Here is a 25878-nt window from a genome sequence, read left to right on the forward strand (position 1 = left end):
TATGGGGGTAGGCCAAGGTTTTGAAAATGGTATAAGTGCAATATATTCTGAACAAAAGGCTAAATTAATTGTAAATAATGTAGTTACGGAGCAATTTAAGATTGAAAAAGGGACACGACAAGGGTGCCCAATTTCCCCTTTACTTTTTATATCGGTCCTGGAGGTTCTGCTGAATATGATTAGAAGGGACCGGTTGGTTAAAGGCATACAGGTCGGAGCCAAACAGTATAAATTGAGAGCATTTGCAGATGACCTAGTTTTGACGTTACAGGAGCCAGAATCTAGTACTAAAAGAGTTTTAGAATTAATTCAAGAATTTGGTCAGGTGGCAGGATTTAAACTGAACAAGTCCAAAACTAAGGTTTTAGAGAAAAATTTGACATTGTTTGAAAAAGAGAAATTTCAGAATGAAACAGGTTTGACTGTGGTGAAGAAAGTGAAATATCTGGGGATCAATATGACATCTAAAAATGGGAACTCATTTAAAAAATAACTATGAGAAATGCTGTTCAGAAGTGAAAAAAGATCTCGAAATATGGTCAAATTTGAAGCTTTCCTTGATGGGTCGAATAGCAGCTATAAAGATGAATGTATTGCCTAAAATGTTATTTTTGTTTCAAACATTACAAATTGTGGACAAGATGGATTGTTTTAAGAAGTGGCAGAAAGATATTTCTAAATTTGTCTGGCAGGGCAAGAAGCCCAAGATAAAATATAAGATTTTAACTGATGCAAAAGAAAGGGGTGGCTTTGCCCTGCCAGACTTCAGACTGTTCTATGAATCAGCAGCATTCTGCTGGCTGAAAGACTGGCTGCTTCTTGAAAACACAGACATTTTGGATTTAGAAGGTTTTAACAACGTTTTTGGATGGCATGCATATTTGTGGTATGATAAGGTTAAAGCTCATAAAGCATTTAAAAATCACATTGTTAGGAGATCTTTGTTTAATGTTTGGATCAGATACAAGGATTTACTGGAAAATAAGACCCCAAGGTGGTTGTCACCAATGGAAGTGAAAGCCCAGAAAAAGCTCAATATGGAGGCCAAATGGCCAAAATATTGGGAAATTTTGGAACAAGAAGGAGATAGACTGAAATTGCAGAGCTTTGAGAAACTAAAAAATAAAGTGCGAGACTGGCTCCATTATTTTCAGATAATGGAGGCTTACAATTTGGACAAGAAAATTGGCTTCCAGGTGGAAAAATCTAAATTAGAAACAGAAGTGCTAGAACCTAAAACTAAGATTATGCCAAAAATGTATAACTTGCTGCTGAAATGGAATACACAGGATGAAACGGTTAAGTCAGCTATGATTAAATGGGCACAAGATGTTGGACACAACATTATGTTTGCTGACTGGGAACAGTTATGGACCACAGGTATGAAATTTACGGCATGTAATGCCTTAAGAGAGAATATTATGAAAATGATATACAGGTGGTACATGACCCCAGTCAAGCTTGCAAAAATATATCATTTGCCCGATAATAAATGTTGGAAATGTAAGGAGGTTGAAGGTACATTCTTTCACCTTTGGTGGACGTGCCCAAAGATTAAGGCTTTCTGGGAAATGATTTATAATGAAATGAAAAAGGTATTTAAGTATACCTTCTTGAAAAAACCAGAGGCTTTTCTCTTGGGCATAGTCGGCCATTTGGTGCCAAAGAAGGACAGAACTTTTGTTATGTATGCTACAACGGCAGCAAGAATACTTATAGCAAAGCACTGGAAGACTCAAGATCTACCCACTCTGGAAGAATGGCAGATGAAGTTGATTGACTGTATGGGACTGGCAGAAATGACCGGCAGAATCCGCGACCAGGGAGAAGAGTCGGCAGAAGAAGATTGGAAGAAATTTAAGGACTATTTACAGAAATACTACAAAATTAATGAACTCTGAAAAGATGCTGGATTGAACTTTTGTGGTCTCTAGCTGTTATGATAAAGATAACAGGGATTAAAATTGTTTAAGTCATAAAATTTAAAAAGTTGATTGGAAAATAAGGTGTTAATTAAAAGGAATGTTAAGAGATTAGGATTTGCTGGATTAACAATTTGAACTAGAAAACAAGAAGGGGAGGTATGAGGAAGTCAAAGAAACATGTTACTGAAAAATTGTTATTGAAATTGATTTGTTTTCAATATTTTTCTTTTTCTTTTTCTTTTTGTGTTTGCATAAAATTGGAAAACTTAATAAATAAAGCAAGTGATTGTAAGAGAAGAAAAGAAATATGAATGTCATTTCTTTCTGGGAGCCTTTTGTGTAGAATATTCAAATTACGGTTTGTATCCTTTGAACAATTTTGTGTATGTCATTAATTCTTTTTCTTCTCTTTATTATTGTCTTTTTTTTTTGCTTTCTTCTTTTCTTTTTGTGTATTCAGGTGTAATTTTTAATTTATTCTTTCTCTGTCGTTTTCAAAAATGCAATGATTTATTTTTATTTTTTTTTAAAGCAGCGTTTTCTGCCTTGACCTGAAAGCAGTTCATTCGCAATCCAGCATCCACAAGCTCTTACTGGGTGGGGAGCTATTGTTTTGTTTTGTTTTTGCATTTTTATGTTGTGAACTTCAGATGAAGGGCAATATACATATTTAACAAATAAAAATAATAGTATTTTGAAGTCTTACTGGAATCAAAGGGACACAAAGCCCACAACGGGTTTAAACTATGTACGCCTGAAAATTGAGTTTTTCGTTTGAAAAATCCGCTAGGGCGCTAAGCTATCTGGATTGACATATTTTCTTTTCACAGCCTGAAATGGGTTTGGGTTGCTGTTTTGTGTGTGTTTGTGTGTGTGTTTTAATGACCTCCCCTTGCATTTTTGTCTTAACACCTCTAACCACCACCCCCCACTGCCAAATGGAAAGAAAACACAGCTCTGCGTTCGAATCACGCTGCCAAGCGGCAACCTGGCTGTCTGTAAGTGGTTCTTCCCTCTCCAAACCCCTGATCCCTTTACGGCACGAGGGTGAGGAAGGGTATGAAAGGATACAGGAAATGTAACGTGCAGGAGAAGCTTCAGCTGGGCTCACCTCCGCAAGGAAGAGCGCAGCCGCTGCAATTTCCAGACTATTCCTAAAGGGCAGCCCCACGCAGAGCGCATTACAGTAGTCCAGACTTGAGCTTGCACGAGAACATAGGAAGCTGCCTTCTGCAGAGCCGGACCATTGGTCCGGCTAGATCACTTTTGCCTACACTGGCTGGCAGCAGTCAGACGCCAGGGATTAAACCTGATACATCCTGCAAAGAATCATAGAGTTGGAAGAGATTCCCAAAGGTCATCTGCCTACATTTCTGTGATTCTAAGGAGCAGCCCCAAACTGCCCCTGCTCCTCCAGGGAGGATGCTGCCCCAATCAGAACAGGCACTTTATATTTTGTGGATCTTTTTTTTTTAAGGGTTCTGTGAATCTTCAAGTTGCACGCTGCCACCCTGAGCCTGCCTGCTGCAGAATTCCTGCCCTGTGTTTACAATCACAGGGCCTAGCCTGCTGCACTCAAAGAAATCTCTAGCGATGTGGGACTGCGCTTCTGTTTCTCCATAAAGAGAAACTCAAAAGCAGCTTTCCTCCAACCGGGTGCCCTCCGGACGTTTTGGACTGGGGGCTGGTGGGAGTTGTAGTATGGAGCACCTGGAGGGCGCCGGGTTGAGGAAGGCTGCACCGCAGAACGGTCAGTGTGGTTCGGAGGCATGTGCTGCGCTGCAAAACCAGATTTCTATATGCACGTGCTGTTCTCTATGTTGTCCGGGCAGAGATAGGTGTAAGGAAACTTCATCGACTTGTTCCTGCTCTTGATTTCCTCGGAAATGTGCGCCAGGCGCTCTTGAAAAGCCGTTATGAGCTGCTTCGGTTCCTCCTCGACAAAGTGCTCGTCATCGTATTGCCCCAGAGGTTTCTGCAAACAGGAACAGAGAGAGAGATGCAGGGTCAGTTTAGTTTATTGTTACCTGACATCCAGGACAGATCGTGAAGCTGAGGCTCCAAGACTTTGGCCACCTCATGAGAAGAGAAGACTCCCTAGAAAAGACCCTGATGTTGGGAAAGATGGAGGGCGCAAGGAGAAGGGGACGACGGAGGACGAGATGGTGGGACAGTGTTCTTGAATCTACCAGCATGAGTTTGACCAAACTGCAGGAGGCAGTGGAAGACAGGAGTGCCTGGCGTGCTCTGGTCCAGGGGGTCACGAAGAGTCAGACACGACTAAACAACAACACCAGACGTCCCCTTTTCCCGGGGACGGTCCCCGGATATACAAATCTGTCCCCGGACAAAATCCGTCCCCGGATTTCATTTAATGTCCCTGGATTTATATTTTAAGTGTTGTAGATTTTTTAGTAGGGAACGAACGTTGAATGAACAGTATAAAGAGGTGTGGGATATAGCTATTCATGATCAATTAACACCTGCCATTAAGGTAAGACGGGGAATATGCAGGAGAAATGATTTTGAGGAGACATTGTTTTTAATATTCGGTTGGAAGCCGCCCAGAGTGGCTGGGGAAACCCAGCCAGATGGGTGGGGTATAAATAATAAATTATTATTATTATTATTATTATTATTATTATTATTATTATTATGTTTGCAGAATTTGTACTGTTAAAACGGAAAGGGGTCAAACCATCGCAAGAGGTGTTGAAATCTTGGGAGGTTGGATAGTTACAATGGTCTCCGTGGCGGGATGCGCATATTTTTATTCCTATTTATTTATGATTATTACTTTGTCAAAATAGAAGGGTGTGTGTGAAGTGGGTGGAGCAGAGACAGACAAAGGGAAGCAGTTTCAGGTTTCTTAGGACTTAGGGAGATGTGGGAAGGAGCAGACCTTCAGTCCTTGCAACTGCCTTACTGGGGCAAAGAGCTGCTGTCCTCACTAGGCCTGGGCCTCCTGAGCTTTGAATGAAGCGAGCTCACTTCACTGGTGAAATGTGATTTATTGGTGACTTGGTGGCTTAGGCTGAGACATAGCTGTCAACTTACAGATTTGAAAATAAGGGACCAGCAGCCTCGAAAATAAGGGATCAGCAGCCAAAATAAGGGATTTTAGTCAACCAGCTGCCAAACGAGGCCTCAAGCGGTGGTTCCCACAGCGCAGCAACCCGGCAAAGGGGATGCAGCAAGGGAAACCACCGTAACCTCTCCGCTGGGAAGCGCTGAGCAAAGGCGAGTCCCCAGGCAACGCAGCCGATTTGATCGGCACAAGGCATGCAAGCTCCACCCCCCAGTCGTTCTTAGGCTCCTTATTGGGTGAGCAACGCAGCCAAGCAACCCAGTTGGAGCCTCCCTCCTCCCTGGCCGGCAGGGAGGGAGGGAGAGGAGCTGCTTCCTTTGAAACGCGGGAAATTTAAGGGACATCATCAATAAGGGACAGGAGCGGGACACGGCGCTGGGATAAGGGACTTTCCCGCCAAATAAGGGACGGTTGACAGCTATGGGCTGAGAGGCAGCGAAGTCACCCAGTGAGCTTTGTGGCTGAGTGGGGATGTGGACCCAGGTCTCTCCCAGGTCCTCCTTTCTTACCATGTCAAAATCCTCGTTCCGCAAGACCCAGATGACGGCGAGGACTTGGCTGGTGGTGTTCATCTCGGGGATGATGTCCAGATACTCCTTCAGCGTCACAGGGGCTTTAACGTCCGGCGGAGGTTTCCTCATGGACGATGGCAAGTTGGGCATGAAGGCACCCATTTCAAACTGCAGCCCAGGGGAGGACAGAAGAAAGTTAAACAGAGTCTGCAAATTCAGCGCATATCTATTGCTTTAAAAGCAGAAGAACATAACACTCCTTCTTTCGGTTGTTGTTTCGTTTTACTATCCCCAAAGATCAGAAAGGATCTTTTTTGGCAGGCAGCCAGACAAATTGCATTGTGTGTGTTTTTTTGTGTGTGTTTTTTTTGCATTTTGCAAAAGTCGAATGGCAGTGGAACAGAAGCACCGCTGTGACAAGCACGTTTCGGAGCTGGAAAGATGAGAAGATAGCTACGAGGGAGGACTGGCAGATGAAGTCATTGGACGATGCAGAGATGGCAAGACTGACCGGGAAATCAGAAATCAGGAAGGTCAAAACTTCAGTAGAGAACGGGGCAAACATAGAATGTACTTAAAAGAACATTATAAACACATGAACTCTCTGGTGCGCTTTAAATAACTTGCAATGACACAAAGACTTTGGATAGAATGGAGGGTTGTAATTTGGATCAACTTATAATATGCAGTTGATAAAGTTATTTAACTTTGCCAACAAAGGTCCGTATAGTCAAAGCTATGGTTGTCCCAGTAGTGATGTATGGAAGTGAGAGCTGGATCATAAAGAAGGCTGATCGCCGAAGAATGGATGCTTTTGAATTCTGGTGCTGGAGGAGACTCTTGAGAGTCCCATGGACTGCAAGAAGATCAAACCTCTCCATTCTGAAGGAAATCAGCCCTGAGTGCTCACTGGAAGGACAGATCCTGAAGCTGAGGCTCCAAGACTTTGGCCACCTCATGAGAAGAGAAGACTCCCTGGAAAAGACCCTGATGTTGGGAAAGATGGAGGGCACAAGGAGAAGGGGACAACAGAGGACAAGATGGTGGGACAGTGTTCTCGAAGCTACCAGCATGAGTTTGACCAAACTGCGGGAGGCAGTGGAAGACAGGAGTGCCTGGCGTGCTCTGGTCCAGGGGGTCACAAAGAGTCGAACACGACTAAACACCCAAGTTATTTAAAGAACCCGCGGAGGGAAGTCCAAAGATTCGGAAGAATCTCGTGTTCAATTCTAATATTTCTAAGAGTTTTATCTGTGTGAATGAACTTGTGAAACCGAAAAAAGAGACGAGCATGTTTCAGAATGGAAATCAGCGCCTTCAAACATCTCTGACACAGATACTCCCTGCTCAGGCAAGGAAGAAGAGCAGATTCACTTACCTGTCCACTGTTTACGGCTGCGTGATGGGCTGAGCAGGTGAAGATCGCCATGGTCAGAAACTTGATGAGTTCCGGAACAGAGCGGATGGAGGAAGGGATGCCTGTACGGAAGCGAGAGGACAAGTCCTTTACAACAGGTATCTTCAACCAAACAGAGAATCATAGAGCTGTAGCGTTGGAAGGGGACCGTGAGAGCTAGCGAGTCGAAGCTCCGGCCATCTTTTGCCCAAACCCACCAGCCTGGGATTTAACCCAATCACGCATCTTGGGTCCCATTTTTTTCTTTTTTCTTTTTTTATTAACGTTCTTATGTCACATATGTATACACTATCATATTACATTACAGGGCATATTATGGTATAATTTCCAACATGTATACAAAGTTTATATATCAAATTATGTACCTAAATAAAGAAAAAACAAAAAAAAAGACAATGCTATTTCAAAATAGCTCCAGCGCTGTTGGTGTTACAGAACTTCAGTAGGGAAAAGGACAGAGACAAAACTAGAATCCGCCTGCTGTTGGCTCTGGCGCCATCTAGTGTTGGGCTCCCTGGCTTCCATCCAAGGGGGAAAGCTCAACAACTTTGATTTCCTTTAAAAACAACAAAACATTTGGCTGCCCCCCCAAAACAAAAATCTCATCACTCCAAGTCCCTCAGCTTCTCCTCCTGCCCCCATCAACTGGAGGAAAGGGCCTAGGAACCTGATCTACAGCTTTAACTGCTGGGGGTCTGGAGACTCTGCTGTTACACACTGTATTAAACAAAATTCAGCCCTTATTCCCTTATGGGGGACACAAGAGCCCTTACAGAGTCCTTTGCAGGTTCTCCATCGGTCGGAGAAAATAACAGAGGCCAACCAGAGAATACTGAGAAGCAAAGCAGCTCGTAAGCCTGATCTTTATTGATCTGGTGCTCCCCTTACCCGCAGAAAAGGAGGAGGACCCAGAACCCAGGTGTGCCCGCCCTTATATAGACATTTTAAATTGCCAGCCCTGGAGTCCAGGACCACCCCCAGACACATCATACCTACATCACAGAAAGGGCGGTCTACAACAGAAATCCGAGTGCGTTGTTTACCTCCTGTCTGGCAGGTTACCTGTTAATGCTCACTTGACTGGATACCCTAGGGAGCCTGGCCAGTCTTTTGTAATGACAAATAGTTCCTGAGCCAGGTCACAGGCTCACCCTATTCATACACAGACATACCCTTAAGACAGGATTTGTGAAGGGAAAGACAATGGGGAGGTTTTCCCATTTTCCTTGACCTTGTAGAGAAATCGTTTGGTCAGTTTGGGAGTCAAAATGGTTCCAGGGCTGTTTTCCTGTGCTGCTTCAGACATGTGGTTTATATATTCATGTATGTGTTTGCCTGGTACATTTATGAACATTTATTATATATATAAGACCTTAATTTTTTTATTGCAACACCCTTCAAGTACCCCCAATCTAACTGCAGCTTCCTTCGTGCGTTTCCACACTGTGACTTGCGTTGGGGCTCAGACGTGGCTGAAGAGCATAATAAAACAGGTGTGCGTGCTAAATGCATATTCCTGCGGGTTGGACTAGATGACCCTGGGTGTCCCTTCCAACTCAACAATTCTATGATTCCATGAAATGGTGCATCGCAGCTGACTGAACACCAGAGGTATTGTTAGCCGCGTGGCAGCGTTATGTTTTGCGCTCCTCCTCCAAGTTAAGGGGCATGAGTGAAAGTGGATACCTTTTATAGGCTTCCCCAAGTGTGATGGGCTGTCTAAACAAGTCCCGAAGGAAGGAAAACAGTGAGCAGAACAGAGAAGCAGCAGGAAATGGGTTTGGCGGAGTACCTGACGACCGCTTGGACAGAAAGCCCTTTGTGAAGATGTCGCAGATCCAGGCCTGAAGCTCGTAATCTCTCTGGACGGACAAGTTGCTTTTGTAGTACAGTTCCACAATGCCAGAGACAAAGCTGTGGGGAAAATGAGAAGTTAGGCCGGCTCCCCAGGCAGGCTGTGTGCACACCATACATTTAAAGCACATTTAAAGTTCACGGCATCCTGCAAATAATCCTAGGAGCTTAAGGGTGCTGGGAATTGTAGCTCTATTAGGCGGGAACTATAATAACAATAAAACAGCAGCAACAATTTTCCCAGCCACTCTGGGCGGCTCCCAACAGAATATTAAAACATCAAACATACAAAACTTCCCTAAATGGGGCTGCCTTCAGATGACTTCTATAAAGTTTATTTCCCTGACATCTGGTGGGAGCGCGTTCCACAGGGTGGGCGCCACCACCGAGAAGGCCCTCTGCCTGGTTTCCTGTAACCTCACTTCTTGCAGGGAGGGAACCGCCAAAGGCCCTCGGAGCTGGACCTCGGTGTCCAGGCAGAACGATGGGGGTGGAGACGCTCCTTCAGGTCCACTGGGCCTCTGAGGCCATTTAGGGCTTTCAAGGTCAGCACCAACACTTGAATTGTGCTTGGAAACATACTGGGAGCCAACGTAGGTCTTTCAGGACCAGTGTTATGGGGTCTCGGCGGGAATTACCATTCCCAGGATTTGTGTCTGTGTCTGTGCACTACATGTGCTTTGATGCCTTGCTCTTGAGTAGCAGCTCTCCCCACCCCATGCATGGCGGCAAACCACTCTGGAAACTGGGAGCAGAGTTTGGGATCGGGCGTGCACAGGCAGGTGGGCAATGGGCTGCTGTATGAAGAAGACTCCAGCCATTCCACTGAAAGCACCCAGCGAATCCTGTTTCTCTTACCTCTCGATGGCATCCCATATCTTCAGCCCGTCGTCCCTGTAGTAGTAATCAGCAAGCGAGCCGACTCCTCGGGCCTCAATGTCCTCAGGGAGGCACAGATCCGTGTAGGTCAGGTTGTCCAGGCACTTTTTAAGAAGCACAGCTAACCCTCGGCGCCCGGTTGCTATGGCCTGCGATGAAAAGCAGGTGGGGAGGAGAGAAGACCACTCAGCACACTCCCAAATGAGGCACATCAAATTCTGCCCCAGCTGAAGTTTCAGAGGCAGCCCCGTGTATAATCTAACACTTGCCAGTGCTGATCTATATGTATAGACTAGGAAACAATTGCTATAATTTAGGTACCTTTGGTCATATGTGGTGGAAGTGTCAGGTAACAAAAACTTTCTGGGAGATGATATATAATGAAATGAAAAAAAAGTTTAAAATAACATATGCTAAAAAAACAACAACCCAGAAGCTTTCTTATTAGGAATTGTAGGTACCAAGACCCCAAAGGACCAGAAAAGACTGTTCATGTACGCGACAACAGCCACACGGATGATATTTGCCCAGAAATGGAAGGAAGAAACAATCTCGACCAGGGAAGAATGGCAGACCAAGTTGATGGATTATGCTGAAATGGCAAAATTAACTGGGAATCTCGGGAACCAAGAGGACAAGAAAAAGAATGGGAATTTGCTTATACTAGTTTATTCAGGAGACCATTGCAAACAGATGAAAACATTAGCAGGATTTTAATCACACTTGTAATGTAACAAAAACTATGGACCATTTAGATGGATAAAATAATGTGTATTATGGACTGATTGATATTAGGACCCAGGGAGGGGATTGGGGCGGGGGGGGGGGGGGAGTTGTGAGATTCAGAGTAATCTCTTTATACGGATTTTTAATTGATTTTGTTATAAGTTTATTTGTTTTTTTAAACCAAATAAAACTACTTTACAAAAAAGAGACAGGAAAGAATTGCCAAAATTTAAATTGGGCTGTGGGACATGGGTGACGCTGTGGGTTAAACCACAGAGCCTAGGACTTGCCGATCAGAAGGTCGGCGGTTCAAATCCCCGCGATGGGGTGAGCTCCCGTTGTCCTGTCCCTGCTCCTGCCAACCTAGCAGTTCGAAAGCACGTCAAAGTGCAAGTAGATAAATAGGTACTGCTCCGGCGGGAAGGTAAACGGCGTTTCCGTGCGCTGCTCTGGTTCGCCACAAGCGGCTTAGTCATGCTGGCCACATGACCCGGAAGCTGTACGCTGGCTCCCTCGGCCAGTAAAGCGAGATGAGCGCCACAACCCCAGAGTCGTCCACGACTGGACCTAACGGTCAGGGGTCCCTTTACCTTTTACTAAATTGGGTTGTACCCTGTTAACTTGTACTCAGAGCACATCCATTGAAACGAACAGGCTTAAGTTAGCTACATCTATCAGCTTCTGAGGAAGACAAACCTGGGATCAATCCCCAGTGCATTTAAATCTGGCAGGGAGGCCTGTGGCTCAACCCGCTCCCTTGGGAGGAAACCTCAAATCTCCCCACTGAATCTCCTCCTTTGGGTTCTGCATCCTTAAACCAAACCGGGCAGCCTTCAAAAGCAGGGCATTTCCAAAACAGAAGACTGCCCTCAAAGCCCTGCAAAACAGAGAGGCACCCCCAGAAAAGACTCCCCAAGTCGGCTGCAAATCACCCTGCGGTCGAATGGGTAGGATGTGGAAGAACAGAGATAACCGTGTGTCCTTGGTCCTGAAGAGCTGGCTCAGTGCGGAAGGCATTCCACGCTGGGGTCACCAAGCATTCCTCCAAGGGCGTCCCACAAGTCTCCCACTTACCGTGTCAAAGGTACCTCCTTGGCTGATAAGGAAGGTTCTGGCCAGCACGTTGATATGGATGGAATAACGGAGGTGAGGAATCAAAAGCTGGAGGGGGGCGGAAAGGGAACACATGTAATAATAATAATAATAATAATAATAATAATAATAATAATTTATTATTTGTACCCCGCCCATCTGGCTGGGTCCCCCCAGCCACTCTGGGCGGCTTCCACAGTGACCAAAAATACTAAAATGTCACACATTAAAAACTTCCCTCAACGGGGCTGCCTTAAGATGTCTTCTGAATGTCAGGTAGTTGTTTATCGTTTTGACATCTGATGGGAGGGTGTTCCACAGGGCGGGTGCCACTACCGAGAAGGCCCTCTGCCTGGTTCCCTGTAGCTTTGCTTCTCGCAATGAGGGAACTGCCAGAAGGCCCTCGGCGCTGGACCTCAGTGTCCGGGCAGAACAATGGGGTGGAGACGCTCCTTCAGGTCTACTGGGCCTTTGAGGCCGTTTAGGGCTCCCAGGCTGCACACCTGGTCCTTCAGGAGCACAGTTACCCCATTCAGGACCAGGGAGTCCTCCACACCAGCCCGTCCCCTGTCCCCCAAAAACGTGTGAGGATGGGGAGGGTGTCTCAAAGTACGCAGACACAAAGGTCTTGTAACTGAAGTCATAGCATGCTCTCCCCCTGATTCTCCCCTCCACCCCACCCCTCTCGAGTCCAATCCCTGACAACAGCCCTTTCCCCCTCCATGAATTAGCCCGGTCATCTTTTAAAGCCTTCTAGATTGTTGGCCTTGACTCCCTCCTGCAGGAACAAGTCCCACAGTTTAACTATCAAGAAGGACTTCTTTTTATTTGTCCCCAATCTTCTAAATTTCAGCTTCATGAGATACCCACAATTTCTTTATATATATATATATAAGAGGGGGCAAAGTTTTCTTTCAAAGCCATCCAGGCTGGTGGCATCGCTGCCTCCTCTGAGAGAGGCAGCCTTTTCCCCCAGACGCAGTTCGTTTCCTTCAAAAGATAAAAGAGGATGTCGAAAACATCCCTCCCCGTAAAGGTAAAGGGTAAAGGGACCCCTGACCATTAGGTCCAGTCGTGGCCGACTCTGGGGTTGCGGCGCTCATCTCGCTTTACTGGCCAAGGGAGCCGGCGTACAGCTTCCAGGTCATGTGGCCAGCATGACTAAGCCGCTTCTGGCAAACCAGAGCAGCACACGGAAACGCCGTTTCCCTTCCCGCCAGAGCGGTACCTATTTATCTACTTGCACTTTGACGTGCTTTTGAACTGCTAGGTTGGCAGGAGCAGGGACCGAGCAACGGGAGCTCACCCCGTCACGGGGATTCGAACCGCCGACCTTCTGATCAGCAAGTCCTAGGCTCTGTGGTTTAACCCACAGCACCACCCGCGTCCCTATATCCCTGGCCGCTAAATGCCTCAAACTCAACCCCCTCTGGGCTCTCTCACCTTGTACAGGGGGTGACACATGGGCAGCTGCCTCAGTGTTGACACCGCAAAGACTTCTGCCATCAGGTGTCCACGGAGCAGGTGGGTGTTCACCTCGTGGATGTGGAATTCGGAGTTTCGCACCCAGGTCTTGGCTAAGGTCCATATCCACTCTTCGTCGGTGGGTAAGAAAATGGGACTTTGGGGACCTGGCCGCTGGCTCAGCTGGAAGAGGGAATCACAATAGAATAAAAGATGCAACAGAGGGTGTCTTCAGACTGTCTAGAACAGGGGTCAGCAAGCTTTTTCAGCGGGGGCCGGTCCACTGTCCCTCAGACCTTGTGGGGGGCCAGACTATATTTTGGAGGGAAAAAATGAACGAATTCCTATGCCCCACAAATAACCCAGAGATGCATTTTAAATAAAAGGACACATTCTTCTCATGTAAAAACACACTGATTCCCCAACCGTCCGCAGGCCGGATTTAGAAGGTGATTGGGCCAGATCTGGCCCCCGGGTCTTAGGTTGCCTAACCCTGGTCTAGAAGGCAGACTGCCCCATGGCTCATCTAGTTGCACTGGCTCCCGGTGGAGTATAGGTTCAGGTTCAAGGTGCTGGTCTTGACCTTTAAAGCCCTTTGTGGCTTAGGGCCCTCATATCTATGGGACCGCCTCTCCTGTTATGCCCCACAGAGGACCTTAAGGTCCATGAATAGCCATAGTTTAGAGGTCCCGGGCCCTAAGGAAGCCAGACTATCCTCCACCAGGGCCAGGGCCTTTTCAGTGATGGCTCCGACCTGGTGGAATGCTCTGTCCCATGAGATCAGGGCCCTGCAGGATTTAACCTCCTTCTGTCAGGCCTGTAAGACAGAGCTATTCCGCCTGGCCTTTAATTTGAATCCAGCCTGATCTTTTATTTCCCTTCTCTTCCCTCCCCCTCCCCTTTTATGAAGATCACCCGCTCTTGAGACCCCACAGCTAATTCTCCCCTGGCCTCCTCGCTGGCCCAAGTAGGACCAATTCAGCCAGCTAGCCCTGAATTGATTGATTTTTTATTTTTGAATTTTATTGTTATTCATGTTTTTATAGCGTATTTTAAGCTGCTTTTATAATTAAGTGTTTTAAAGTGTTTTAAATTTGTTGTTAGCCGCCCTGAGCCCAGTTTTTGAACTGGGAAGAGCGGGGTATAAATAAAAAATATTATTATTATTATTATTATTATTATTATTATTATTATTATTATTTGGCACCAGCATGGCTGCGGGAGTTGCTGGAAGGAGGTGAACAAGGCTCCATCGAACTGTCTTAGGGACTGCATTCCGGATTTGTGTAGGGTTTACTCCTTGTTTGCTAAGAATCTACCGCCTCCTTGGCCTCATCGAATATCTATCTATCTATCTATCTATCTATCTATCTATCTATCTATCTATTATGTACTGAGTTGAATAGGATCCAAAATGCAGCAGACTGATTGGTGCTAGAACAATAGGATCCTGAATGCAGCAGTCTGATTGGTCCTAGAACAATAGGATCCAAAATGCAGCAGTCTGATTGGTCCTAGAACAATGGGATCCAAAATGCAGCAGTCTGATTGGTCCTAGAACAATAGGATCCAAAATGCAGCAGTCTGATTGGTCCTAGAACAATAGGATCCAAAATGCAGCAGTCTGATTGGTCCTAGAACAATGCAGCAGTACGATTGGTCTGCAGGAGCCACCCAATCCAGCTCCAGATGGAAGTGAATCCACAACCTGATTGGCCTACAGGAGAATTCCGGAATTAGCCAATCACATGCAGCCCATTGTGTAAATAATGTATATAAAGCAGATACTTTGAGGGAACTTTCATTCCTCCTCACCACTATGAGCTGAATAAAGAGCATGAAATCCACTCTCGACTCCGAGTATATTTCACTATCTATCTATCTACCTATCTACCTATCTATTGGTTTTCACATATCACATTACAATACAGATGTACCAAAACCAACATCATTTCCTCCCCATCCCCCCATACATTTACATTCCTATTTCCTCAATCCATCATATTATTCTTTTCTCCTTCCTCCCACTTCCCTCCGCCCCCACTCGATTTCCTCCACACTATACAATTTACAATAATCTTTGCATTCTACAATCGTCTCAAACCATCTGTATATTCTTATTATCTTTCCTTCCTAATTTTCCTTCCATCCAGTACTTCACATTTTAATCTAGGCATATTGGAGAATATTTTTTCGAGCAGTATTTTGCCATATATTCATCAAAACAATCTCATGGAATATCTTTTTGACTTCCCTTAAGTGAGGGGAACCTCCTAGCTTGTTTGGAATCCTTCTGTTGAATTTTTCCCTGTTTTGTTTTGTTTTTAAATCGTTACCTGGATGGCTAAGGGAATGACTTCTCCAGAAGGCTTTTGGTGAAGCAAACACAGAGGGGCAGCAATGTATTGCTCTTTGCCGTTCAAAAGGATGGTAGGAATCCCCTCCAGCAACTTGTAATCTGCTAGGTAGATGGTTCCTTTCTGAAAAACAGAGTTGGAGCGGGTTGGAGAAGGGAGGAAAGTTTGAATCCCATCTGATGTCAGCCTAGCCCAGCATTTTGGACTAAAGTTGCCATCATATGCGTTATGTACTGAGTTGAATAGGATCCAAAATGCAACAGTCTAATTGGTCCTAGAACAAGAGGATTCAGAATGTAGCAGTCTGATTGGCCCTAGAACAATAGGATTCAGAATGCAGCAGTCTGATTGGTCCTAGAACAATAGGGTCCAGAATGCAGCAGTCTGATTGGTCCTAGAACAATAGGGTCCAGAATGCAGCAGTCTGATTGGCCCTAGAACAATAGGGTCCAGAATGCAGCAGTCTGATTGGTCTTAGAACAATAGGGTCCAGAATGCAGCAGTCTGATTGGTCCTAGAACAATCAGCAGTCTAATTGGTCCTAGAAAGCCACTCCCGAACTAAGGAGGGGGGTGTTGCGGGCTCACACCCCCATCCACATTCTTGCGGGGCTGGCGCTAGCCCCGCAGGACTCAGGGATTCCCATTAGTATTCATCTTCTACAGCGCCAGCCAATCGGCTGGCGGTAGGGGCAGGCCTACCTAAGGGCACTTAAGGTCAGGGCAGCCCTGGCTCGCCCCTTTTCCTCCTTTGCAGCAGCCGCGGTTTCCCACCCACCCGCCCTTTAGGTGTGCATTCGGACTTTGCTATGGGCTTCGGCTGGTCGCCGCAAGGGGCCTGGTAGGAGTTTTTCCATTTGGCTAATTGGCTGAATTTTGAAGCCACTTGGTTTTTTTGCCTACCTCGTAGCAAAACGTCACAACTCCTTGGTTTTGGCGGTAGGCATTGGCCGGGGTATTGTTATGCAAATGAGATCGGGGGGGAGGAACGCCATCACCTCCCCCAATTCTTGAAGGGTAGTTCGTTAAAGGACTCCAGGGGGCGTCACCTTGTCCGAAACCTACGGAGGCTAGGGGCTAAAGCGCGCTCCCGAGCGGTAACCCCTTGGGGAGTGCCTCGGGATGTGCATCTCGGGGGCTCCCCCTGTTGGTGCTTAACCCTTCCCGGTTAGACCGGATAGTCTGTTAGGGCCAAAGCCTAAGGCCAATACCGCTCTTACCTGTAATCAATAAAGTTGTGGCCATTTTTCACCCCTTAACCTAAATTCTGGTGTCCGGTGTCTTTATTTACTCCATCTGTGGGAGGGGGCGGGTCCAGAATGCAGCAGTCTGATTGGTCCTAGAACAATAGGATTCAGAATGCAGCAGTCTGGTTGGTCCTAGAACAATAGGGTCCAGAATGCAGCAGTCTGATTGGTCCGCAGGAGCCACCCAATCCAGCTACAGGTAGAAGTAAATCCGCAACCTGATTGGCCTACAGGTGAATCCCGGAATTAGCCAATCACGTGGGGCCCATTGTGTAAATAATGTATATAAAGCAGATATTCTGAGGGAACTTCCATTCCTCCTTACCACTATGAGCTGAATAAAGAGCATGAAATCCACTCTCAAAGCTGAGTATATTTCAATACTCCTCTGGTGAAGGCAGCATTTTTGGTTCTTTAGCGCTATTTTGGTTAACTGCCTTGGATGCTATTACTAGACAGGTGGGCTATGGATATTTTAGACATATATATGCATAGAGAAGGGACGCGGGTGGCTCTGTGGGTTAAACCACAGAGCCTAGGATTTGCCGATCAGAAGGTCGACGGTTCAAATCCCCGCAACGGGGTGAGGTCCCGTTGCTGGGTCCCTGCTCCTGCCAACCTAGCAGTTCGAAAGCACACCAGTGCAAGTAGATAAATAGGTACCGCTCCGGCGGGAAGGTAAACGGTGTTTCCTTGCGCTGCTCTGGTTCGCCAGAAGCGCCTTAGTCATGCTGGCCACATGACCCGGAAGCTGTACGCCGGCTCCCTCGGCCAGTAAAGCGAGATGAGCGCCGCAACCCCAGAGTCGGCCACGACTGGACCTAATGGTCAGGGGTCCCTTTACCCTTTAGCTTTATGCATAGAGAAGGGGACACACAGACACACGAATGTGGCTCTGAGATACAGCCAATAAGGAGAGCAATGAACAACCTCCAACTCTTCCTTGAGGGTAGTGTATTCTCCCAAAGGCCCGGCCACCATCTCCTGGGTCACAGGGAAGTTTTCCGGGATCTTGGTGCATTTCCGGATCAACACAGGGTTGATTCCGTTCAGATACTGGTAGCCGAAGAAATCGTCATCTTTCCAGCGCCTGAACACATACTCTGGAGAAGGGAAGAAGGAGAGACAGAGATCACTGAAAGCCTGGTGGAAAAGAAGCACTTTTGCCAATAATAATAATAATAATAATAATAATAATAATAATAATAATAATGACAAGCTGCTCATTCTGGACGGTTTCCAACAGAATACAAAAATATAGAAAAACATCTGACATTAGAAACTTCCCTAAACAGGGCTGCCTTCATATGTCTATGGAAGGTTGTATAATTGTTTATCTCCTTGACATCTGATGGGAGGGCGTTCCACAGGGCGGGCGCCACCACCGAGAAGGCCCTCTGCCTGGTTCCCTGTAACCTCACATCTCGCACGGAGGGAACCGCCAGAAGGCCCTCGGAGCTGGACCTTAGGGGGCTGAACGATGGGGGTGGAGGCGCTCCTTCAGGTACACTGGGCCAAGGCCGTTTAGGGCTTTCAAGGTCAGCACCAACACATTGAATTGTGCTCGGAAACGTACTGGGAGCCAATATAGATCTCTTAAGACCTGTGTTGTACACATCCAGTCACCAGTCCAGCTGCCACATTCTAGATTAATTGTAGTTCCCGAGTCACTCTACTAAAGCTCATCAATGATGGTGCCAGGCGTGCCGTCTTGGGGAGAGCATTCCACAAATGGGGAGCCACCACCGAAAAGGCCTGTTCTCATATTGTCACCCTCCAGACCTCTCATGGAAAGGGTTTGCTTTGAAGAGAGGCAGCTTCCTCAGCCCTCACTGACCTGTTTCAGGGGTGTGGTAGAACCAGAAGACCTTGCGGATGTCCTCAAGCTTCTCCCAGGAGTAAGGTTTGTCCAGGAAGCCCTTCATTTTGGCCTCAAACAGACTGAGGAGAAAGAAAACTTGTCAAGGAAGAGGCATGCCATTACAGAGGAGGAACATCTGCCCTTGAGCAAAGCTTCCTTGTATGCAGAGTCAGAGCATAGTGTGCCAACTCTGGCTGGCAGCTGCTGTCCAAGGTCTTGTGCAAAGGGAGGCGGCTGAAGAGACCAAAGAAACGCTTTCTTCACATCTTGCATCGTTAAACTAAGGAACTCATTGTCACAAGAAACAGCGATGTCCACCAACTTCATACCTTCCAAGCGCCCCGGGAGAAAACAGGACATCCCGTTTTTTCTCACGAGATCTCGGCAGCCATTTTGGGTGCTGTGATCTAGCGTGCCCTTGCACTGCGCTGTCACCCCGAAAAGCACCTTTTCAGGGTGAGAGCAAGGCACAGGTCACGTGACTCGCTTGGGAACGCGTCCCGGAAGATGAGCGAAGTTGGAAGGTATGCAAGTTGCATTGTTGGAAAACAATCCCCAGAGGTCTTGAGGGTCAAAGCCTATAGGGTTTGGAGTGTAACCACACTTGGGGGGGTCACACATCCCGCTCCCCCTGAAATGAATAGGTTATATTATGTAATATTTGTACGCAGCTTTTTCAACAACCAAGCCGAGGTCTAAGTACCGTATTTTTTGCTCTATAGGACGCACTTTTCCCCCTCCAAAAATGAAGGGGAAATGTTTGTGCGTTGTATGGAGCGAATGCAGGCTCCTTGGCTTCAGCGAAAGCAACGCGAAGCCTCCAAAGCGCAGAGGGAGCGCTCCCTCCGCACTCCGTAGGCTACGCGTTGCTTTCGCTGAAGCCTGGAGAGCGAGAGGGGTCAGTGCGCACCGACCCCTCTCGCTCTCCAGGCTTCAGGGATAGCCGCCTGAAGCCTTTGGAGCGCAGCAGGACCTCGCGCCGCGCTCAAAAGGCTTCGGGGTTAGCTGTGAAAGGCTGTCCCCGAAGCCAGAACAGAGAGACAGAGCGCTGCGCAGCGTCTCACTGTTCTAGCTTGGGGATGCCGGGGCTTTATGGGGAAACCCCGGGCTTCCCCCTTCAGCCCTGACACTGATTTGATTCAAAATGTTTTTTACTTGTTTTCCTCCTCTAAAAACTAGGTGCGTCCTTTGCTCAGGTGCGTCCTATAGAGCGAAAAATACGGTATCTCACAGCGGCATTAGAGCCTTAAAGAAATCAAAACAACCAGCCTAAGACTGAATCCATATTTTTGACTAGCAGGGGAGATAAAACCTTCTTTTGCCGAAGTCATCTCCAGCTTAAGAAGTGCTCACAGGCTCATACAACAAGAAATAATATTTACAATATACTGGACCCCATTACGTTTCTTTAAAAAAGGGCTATCTATGGTATCTAACTGTTGGAGATGCAATAGGGACAAGGCTTCTCTAAAACATAAGTTTTTTCATTGTTCTATATTGAAAGATTTTTGGCAGAAGTTCTAGTTACAGGTAGGTAGCCGTGTGGGTCTGCCGCAGTCGAAACAAAATAAAAAAATTCCTTCCAGTAGTACCTTAGAGACCAACTAAGTTTGTTATTGGTATGAGCTTTCGTGTGCATGCACACTTCTTCAGATACTTTTGGTAGAAGGTAACTGAAACTGAAACAGGGACATGGGTGGTGCTGTGGGTTAAACCACAGAGCCTAGGACTTGCCAATCAGAAGGTCGGCAGTTCGAATCCCCGCCACGGGGTGAGCTCACGTTGTTCTGTCCCTGCTCCTGCCAACCTAGCAGTTCGAAAGCACATCAAAGTGCAAGTAGATAAATAGGTACCACTCTGGTGGGAATGTAAACAGCGTTCGCCAGAAGCGGCTTAGTCATGCTGGCCACATGACCCGGAAGTTGTACGCCGGCTCCCTTGGCCAATAAAGCGAGATGAGGGCCGCAACCTCAGAGTCGGTCACAACTGGACCTAATGGTCAGGGGTCTGTTTACCTTTACCTTTAACGGAAACTATCAACAGAACTGTACGGAACAACCGTACATTTACAGAGCAAAATATCCTCTTGAACTATATACCCAGCACGTGGAACCTTACAAAAAGACAATACGAGTGGACTCTCTGTGCTTTCACCACAGCAAAAAGACTGATACTGATGAACTGGAAAAAATAAAAATGCGCCTCCCTTCTACGATTGGATTGAAGACATATACAAACTCGCAACATATGAACAACTTGCATTTAACGCGGACTTGCCATGGACAAACACAACGATATTTGGAATCCAGTCTTACCAGTAGTGTAATAGGTTAAGATCTGAAGTACAATAACAACCTTGTAAAATATAGTTTCCACACCCCCCCCCTTTATTTTCCCTTCTACACGGGTTTCTCCTTTTCTTTTTCTCTCTTTTATTTACGTCTCGCCATGTTTAGGGCATGGGACGCAGGTGGTGCTGTGGGTTAAACCACAGAGCCTAGGACTTGCTGATCAGAAGGTCGGCGGTGCGAATCCCCGCGATGGGGTGAGCTCCCGTTGCTCGGTCCCTGCTCCTGCCAACCTAGCAGTTCGGAAGCACATCAAAGTGCAAGTAGATCAATAGGTACCGCTCCGGCGGGAAGGTCAACGGCGTTTCCGTGTGCTGCTCTGGTTCGCCAGAAGCGGCTTAGTCATGCTGGCCACATGAGCCAGAATCTGTACGCCGGCTCCCTCAGCCAGTAAAGTGAAATGAGCACCACAACCCCAGTCCAGTCACGACTGGACCTAATGGTCAGGGGTCCCTTTACCTTTATGTTTAGGGTGCATATAATTATGTACTTTTTGAACTTTCAATAAAGATGTTTAAAGGAAAGAAAGAAAAAAGAAGTGCTGGCAGGTTATGCAAGACTTACGCGAGGGTGCCACGCCCGAAAAAGGCAGTGGTTTTGGGGAAAGAGTACTGGATATTGTACTCCATCGTCATGTCTGTATCGATATCGGCACAATATGGAGTTCCCGGGATGTATTCCTTCCACCTGTGTAGATAAATTGATAAGAGAGAGGGAGAACGAATGAACGATGGACAGGCAGTCCTGTGAACGGTGTTTGCCAATGAGAAATTCCTACAGAATGCTGTGAGGCAGAGATGCATTTTAAATAAAAGCACGCATTCTACTCATGTACAGGTCCTGTATACCTGAAGGAGCGTCTCCACCCCCATCATTCAGCCCGGACCCTGAGGTCCAGCTCCGAGTGCCTTCTGGCGGTTCCCTCATTGTGAGAAGTAAGATTACAGGGAACCAGGCAGAGGGCCTTCTCGGTAGTGGCGCCTGCCCTGTGGAACGCCCTCCCAGCAGATGTCAAGGCAGTAAACAACTATTTTACTTTTAAAAGACAACTGAGGGCGGCCCTCTTTAGGGAAGTTTTTAATGTCTAATGCTGTATTGTTTTTAATATTCAGTTGGAAGCCGCCCAGAGTGGCTGGGGAAACCCAGCCAGATGGGCGGGGTATAAATAAGAAATTATTATTATTATATTATTATCATGTAAAAACATGCTGATTCCTGGACCATCCTCCGGCCGGATTGAGAAGGCAATTGGGCCGCATCCGGCCCCCGGGCCTTAGTTGGTCCACCCATGGTCTTGCCTTTTGAGGTCACCCATCTGCTTTGCACCTCTGCCGTTCCTGTGGCTCACAGGAGGAAACCCTGGGACGTTCTAATAAATGTAAGTCCAGCGTTATGTGGTTTCAAGTCCCCTGAGGGTCTGATGGTGCAGATTAGGGCAAAAGATGTAGAGGAAAGGATTTGGACGACTGCTTTAAGCTACACCTGTCCCAGTCTCCTGCCCAAGGATGAGGGCAAGTGCCCTTCCTTGTATGTCAAATAGCCAGGCTTTATTCCAGGGCAGGCTCAGCAACGAGTGAAGAGCAGGAAAAAGCCCAGAGATGCAGCAAGGATCAAAGCACGAGGAGAGTAGCTTCAAGGTTCAGGGACAAGGCCAGGGATACAGATCAGAAGCTGGGAGCAGCTGAGACTGCACAGGAGTGTGAAGTTGTTCCGAAAATCAGCCCTCCCTACCCATCATGCTTTTAAACAGAGATTGTCCGGCTACTCAAACACATGCATGCCACGTACAGTGGTACCTCAGGTGAAGTACTTAATTTGTTCTGGAGGTCCTGTTCTTAACCCGAAACTGTTCTTAACCTGAAGCACCACTTTGGCTAATGGGGCCTCCTGCTGCTGCTGCCGCGCCGCCGGAGCACGATTTCTGTTCTCATCCTGAAGCAAAGTTCTTAACCTGAAGCACTATTTCTGGGTTAGCGGAGTCTGTAACCTGAAGCGTATGTAACCTGAAGCGTCTGCAACCCGAGGTACCACTGTAACTGGGAAACAGAGGCAAAGCAACTGCTTATATACATTTCTGAAAGCCTGGGGCCACTCCCCTTCCAACGCGATTGGCTGTCTAAGCTTCCAAACTGCGAATCACGACTCAGAGTTCAAGGGCCAATGGCAGAGACCCAAATCCTGAAACATTCTGTGATTGGATATCATGTAGCGAATCAGAACACAGGAGCTCAGAATCCTTAGTCCAGACTCAAGCTCAGGCAAATGCAGACCACTGAATACATAACAGGAGTGCAGAACGAATTGCTTGATGGTGGGCACGACGGCTGTTTGAAGGAAGGCAGGATTTGGCCCGTTGTCAGGCCCAATCTGCACTCTGCGATCAAAGCGCTGGGATGTCATTTTGTACTGTCATGGGCCCCCCCGCAAGGAATCCTGGGAACTGTGGCTGCTTAAGGATCTTGACAGTTGTTAGGAGACCCCTGTCCATAGCTTTCAACTTACAGATTTGAAAATAAGGGACCAGCAGCCAGAGTAAGGGATCAACAATTACTTTGATAAAATACATATTTTGTTGCGTGCAAATGGCTTTAGATACCTATTAGGTCCATAAATTACCATATAGCATATACACAAAAAACAGCAACAATTTATTGTTGACAAAGGACAGCTGGACATAGAAAGGGCCCCATTAACTTCAGTAGCTTATTTAAGGGACATCATCAATAAGGGACAGCAGCGGGACATGGTGCTGGAATAAGGGACTGTCCCGCCAAATAAGGGACGCTTGACAGCTATGCCCCTGTCTGTTCCCGTCACAGAGCTGCAATTCCTAGAGTTGCCTGGGAAAAGGGATTGACTGTTAAGCCGCTCTGGGAATCGTCGTTCCGTGAGGAGGACAAAGAGGGCTGTGGGAGTGTGTGTGGCAACAAATCTATTCTACAAAGGCAAATTTTTAATTTTGGCCCCACCCATTTTTGCCTCTGGTCCCGCCCACCACATGAACCTACAAGGTCGTCTTACCACTTTGATTGGCAGAACTGGCACCGCTACAGGTGTCACACAATACCTGTTTTCTGCATTTGTAAGAACTAGGTCCTTTAGTGTGGTAGCACCTACACTTTGGAACTCCCTGCCTCATGAGAACAAAGAGGCACCTTCGCTCTATTCTTTCCAGTGCCTGCTAAAAATGTTCTTATTTAGACAAGGCTGTGGGTTAAACCACAGAGCCTAGGGCTTGCCGATCAGAAGGTCAGGGGTTCGAGGCCCCGCAACGGGGTGAGCTCCTGTTGCTCTGTCCCTGCTCCTGCCAACCTAGCAGTTCGAAAGCACCTCAAAGTGCAAGTAGATAAATAGGTACCGCTCCGGTGGGAAGGTAAACGGCGTTTCCGTGCGCTGCTCTGGTTCGCCAGAAGCGGCTTAGTCCTGCTGGCCACATGACCCGGAAGCTGTACTCCGGCTCCCTCGGCCAGTAAAGCGAGATGAGCGCCGCAACCCCAGAGTCGATTACGACTGGACCTAATGGTCAGGGGTCCCTTTACCTTTACTTTACCGACAGATAACTTTAATCTGTTTTAGTATTTTAACTTTTGTATGTGTTACAGTAGGGTTGTAAATCTTGGTTTTATTGCCTTATCTTTTTGTATGCCATTTTGAGGTTTGTTTGTTTTTTTACAATCAAGAGGTGTATAATTTTTATGAAAGAAAGGAAAGGAAAAAGTGGCTGCCGTAAGTTTTCCCAGAAATGAATGTGGCCTGCAGGTTTGACCATGTTCTCCATGCCTGATGTAAGGACACTTCTGGGTAGTTAGATTTCAAACACTATGATAGCAAAATTAACACATGTAATGATATGATGAAGATACCCGGATATTAGGGCCGGTGCCTAAGGCAAAAGATTACCTCCTGCAAAACAAGAACAGCAACAATCATTGCTGCTCCTCCACCTGTTGAGGAATGAAGGTAGGTAATAATAATAATAATAATAATAATAATAATAATAATAATAATAATTATTTTTATTTATACCCTGCCCTCCCCAGCCAAGGCCGGGCTCAGGGCGGCTAACAAGCAATAATAAAAACAAGTTGAATGAATACAACTTAAAAACAAGATTAAAATACAACATTAAAATATTGAAACATTAAAATATTAAAGTGCAGCCTCATCACAGGAGGAGAAAGGAAAAAAGAAAGAGGGGGAGGGAATCAAATTGGCTCCAAGCCAAAGGCCAGGAGGAACAACTCTGTCTTACAGGCCCTGCGGAAATAAATCAGATCCTGCAGGGCCCTGGTCTCATGAGGCAGAGCGTTCCACCAAGTCGGGGCCAGTGTTGAAAAGGCCCTGGCTCTGGTTGAAGCTAATCTAACTTCCTTAGGGCCCGGGACCACTAGGGTGTTGCTATTCACGGACCTTGAGGCTCTCCGTGGGGCATACTGGGAGAGGCGGTCCCGTAGGTACGAGGGTCTTAGGTAGGCCGTCCTAGGTAGGTAGGTAAGTCTCTCTGTACATTTGTTCTCTACTCACCCATATTTTGTATGACTCAGCACCAGTTCCTCACGGCGGTGCCTCCGCTGGAGATAATGAGTGTCGTCCGCTGGAGTTTTGGCTGTACACAAAAGGAAGAAAAAGGTCAAGTGGTTTTTACACTTTCCCTGGCTTTCCCCAATTTTTCACATTTCTCCACTTTTTACACATCCTTACGGATGTGGGAGATAGGCAGTCAAATCTAACAATGCACGTTCTTGCTAGTTAGCGTGTGAAAGGGTTAAGACCACAGAGCTGTATTGCAACCCACTCAGACCATAGAAATGTAATTGGCAGAGAAGGCTCTGTGTGATGTCATTTCCTCTCCTCTCCCGGGAGGGAAGAAGCAGAGACATACAGTCGTACCTTGGCTCCCAAATGTCTTGGAAGTTGAACATTTCGGCTCCCGAACGATCGAAAACTGGAAGTGAGTGTTCCAGTTTTCAAACATTCTTTCGGAAGCCGAACATCCGATGGAGCTTTTGCGGCTTCCAATTGGCTGCAGGAACTTCCTGCAGCCAATCAGAAGCCGCACTTTGGAAGTCAAATGTTTCGGAAGTCAAACAGACTTCCAGAATGGATTCT

At 46.8% G+C, this 25878-nt stretch overlaps 1 protein-coding gene across 1 annotated transcript in view; it reads right to left on the reverse strand.

Annotated features, from left to right (window-relative positions):
- Positions 1-2365: 2365 nt before the first annotated feature.
- Positions 2366-25878, reverse strand: part of LOC310746802 (polyunsaturated fatty acid lipoxygenase ALOX15B-like) — a 40611-nt gene continuing 17098 nt past the window's right edge. The window contains exons 3-14 of the mRNA XM_083580919.1: positions 25294-25375; positions 21334-21456; positions 18398-18501; positions 17491-17663; positions 15294-15437; positions 12937-13140; positions 11476-11562; positions 9655-9824; positions 8735-8856; positions 6904-7004; positions 5523-5693; positions 2366-3900 (exon numbers count right to left, since the gene is read on the reverse strand). Of these exons, the coding sequence (XP_083437045.1) occupies positions 3721-3900; positions 5523-5693; positions 6904-7004; positions 8735-8856; positions 9655-9824; positions 11476-11562; positions 12937-13140; positions 15294-15437; positions 17491-17663; positions 18398-18501; positions 21334-21456; positions 25294-25375 (1661 nt within the window). The 3' untranslated portion in view covers positions 2366-3720. The remainder of the gene's footprint in view (positions 3901-5522; positions 5694-6903; positions 7005-8734; positions 8857-9654; positions 9825-11475; positions 11563-12936; positions 13141-15293; positions 15438-17490; positions 17664-18397; positions 18502-21333; positions 21457-25293; positions 25376-25878) is intronic.

This window comes from Podarcis filfolensis, assembly GCF_964270895.1.
Source record: "Podarcis filfolensis genome assembly, chromosome: 13".
Classification (NCBI taxonomy): domain Eukaryota; kingdom Metazoa; phylum Chordata; class Lepidosauria; order Squamata; family Lacertidae; genus Podarcis; species Podarcis filfolensis.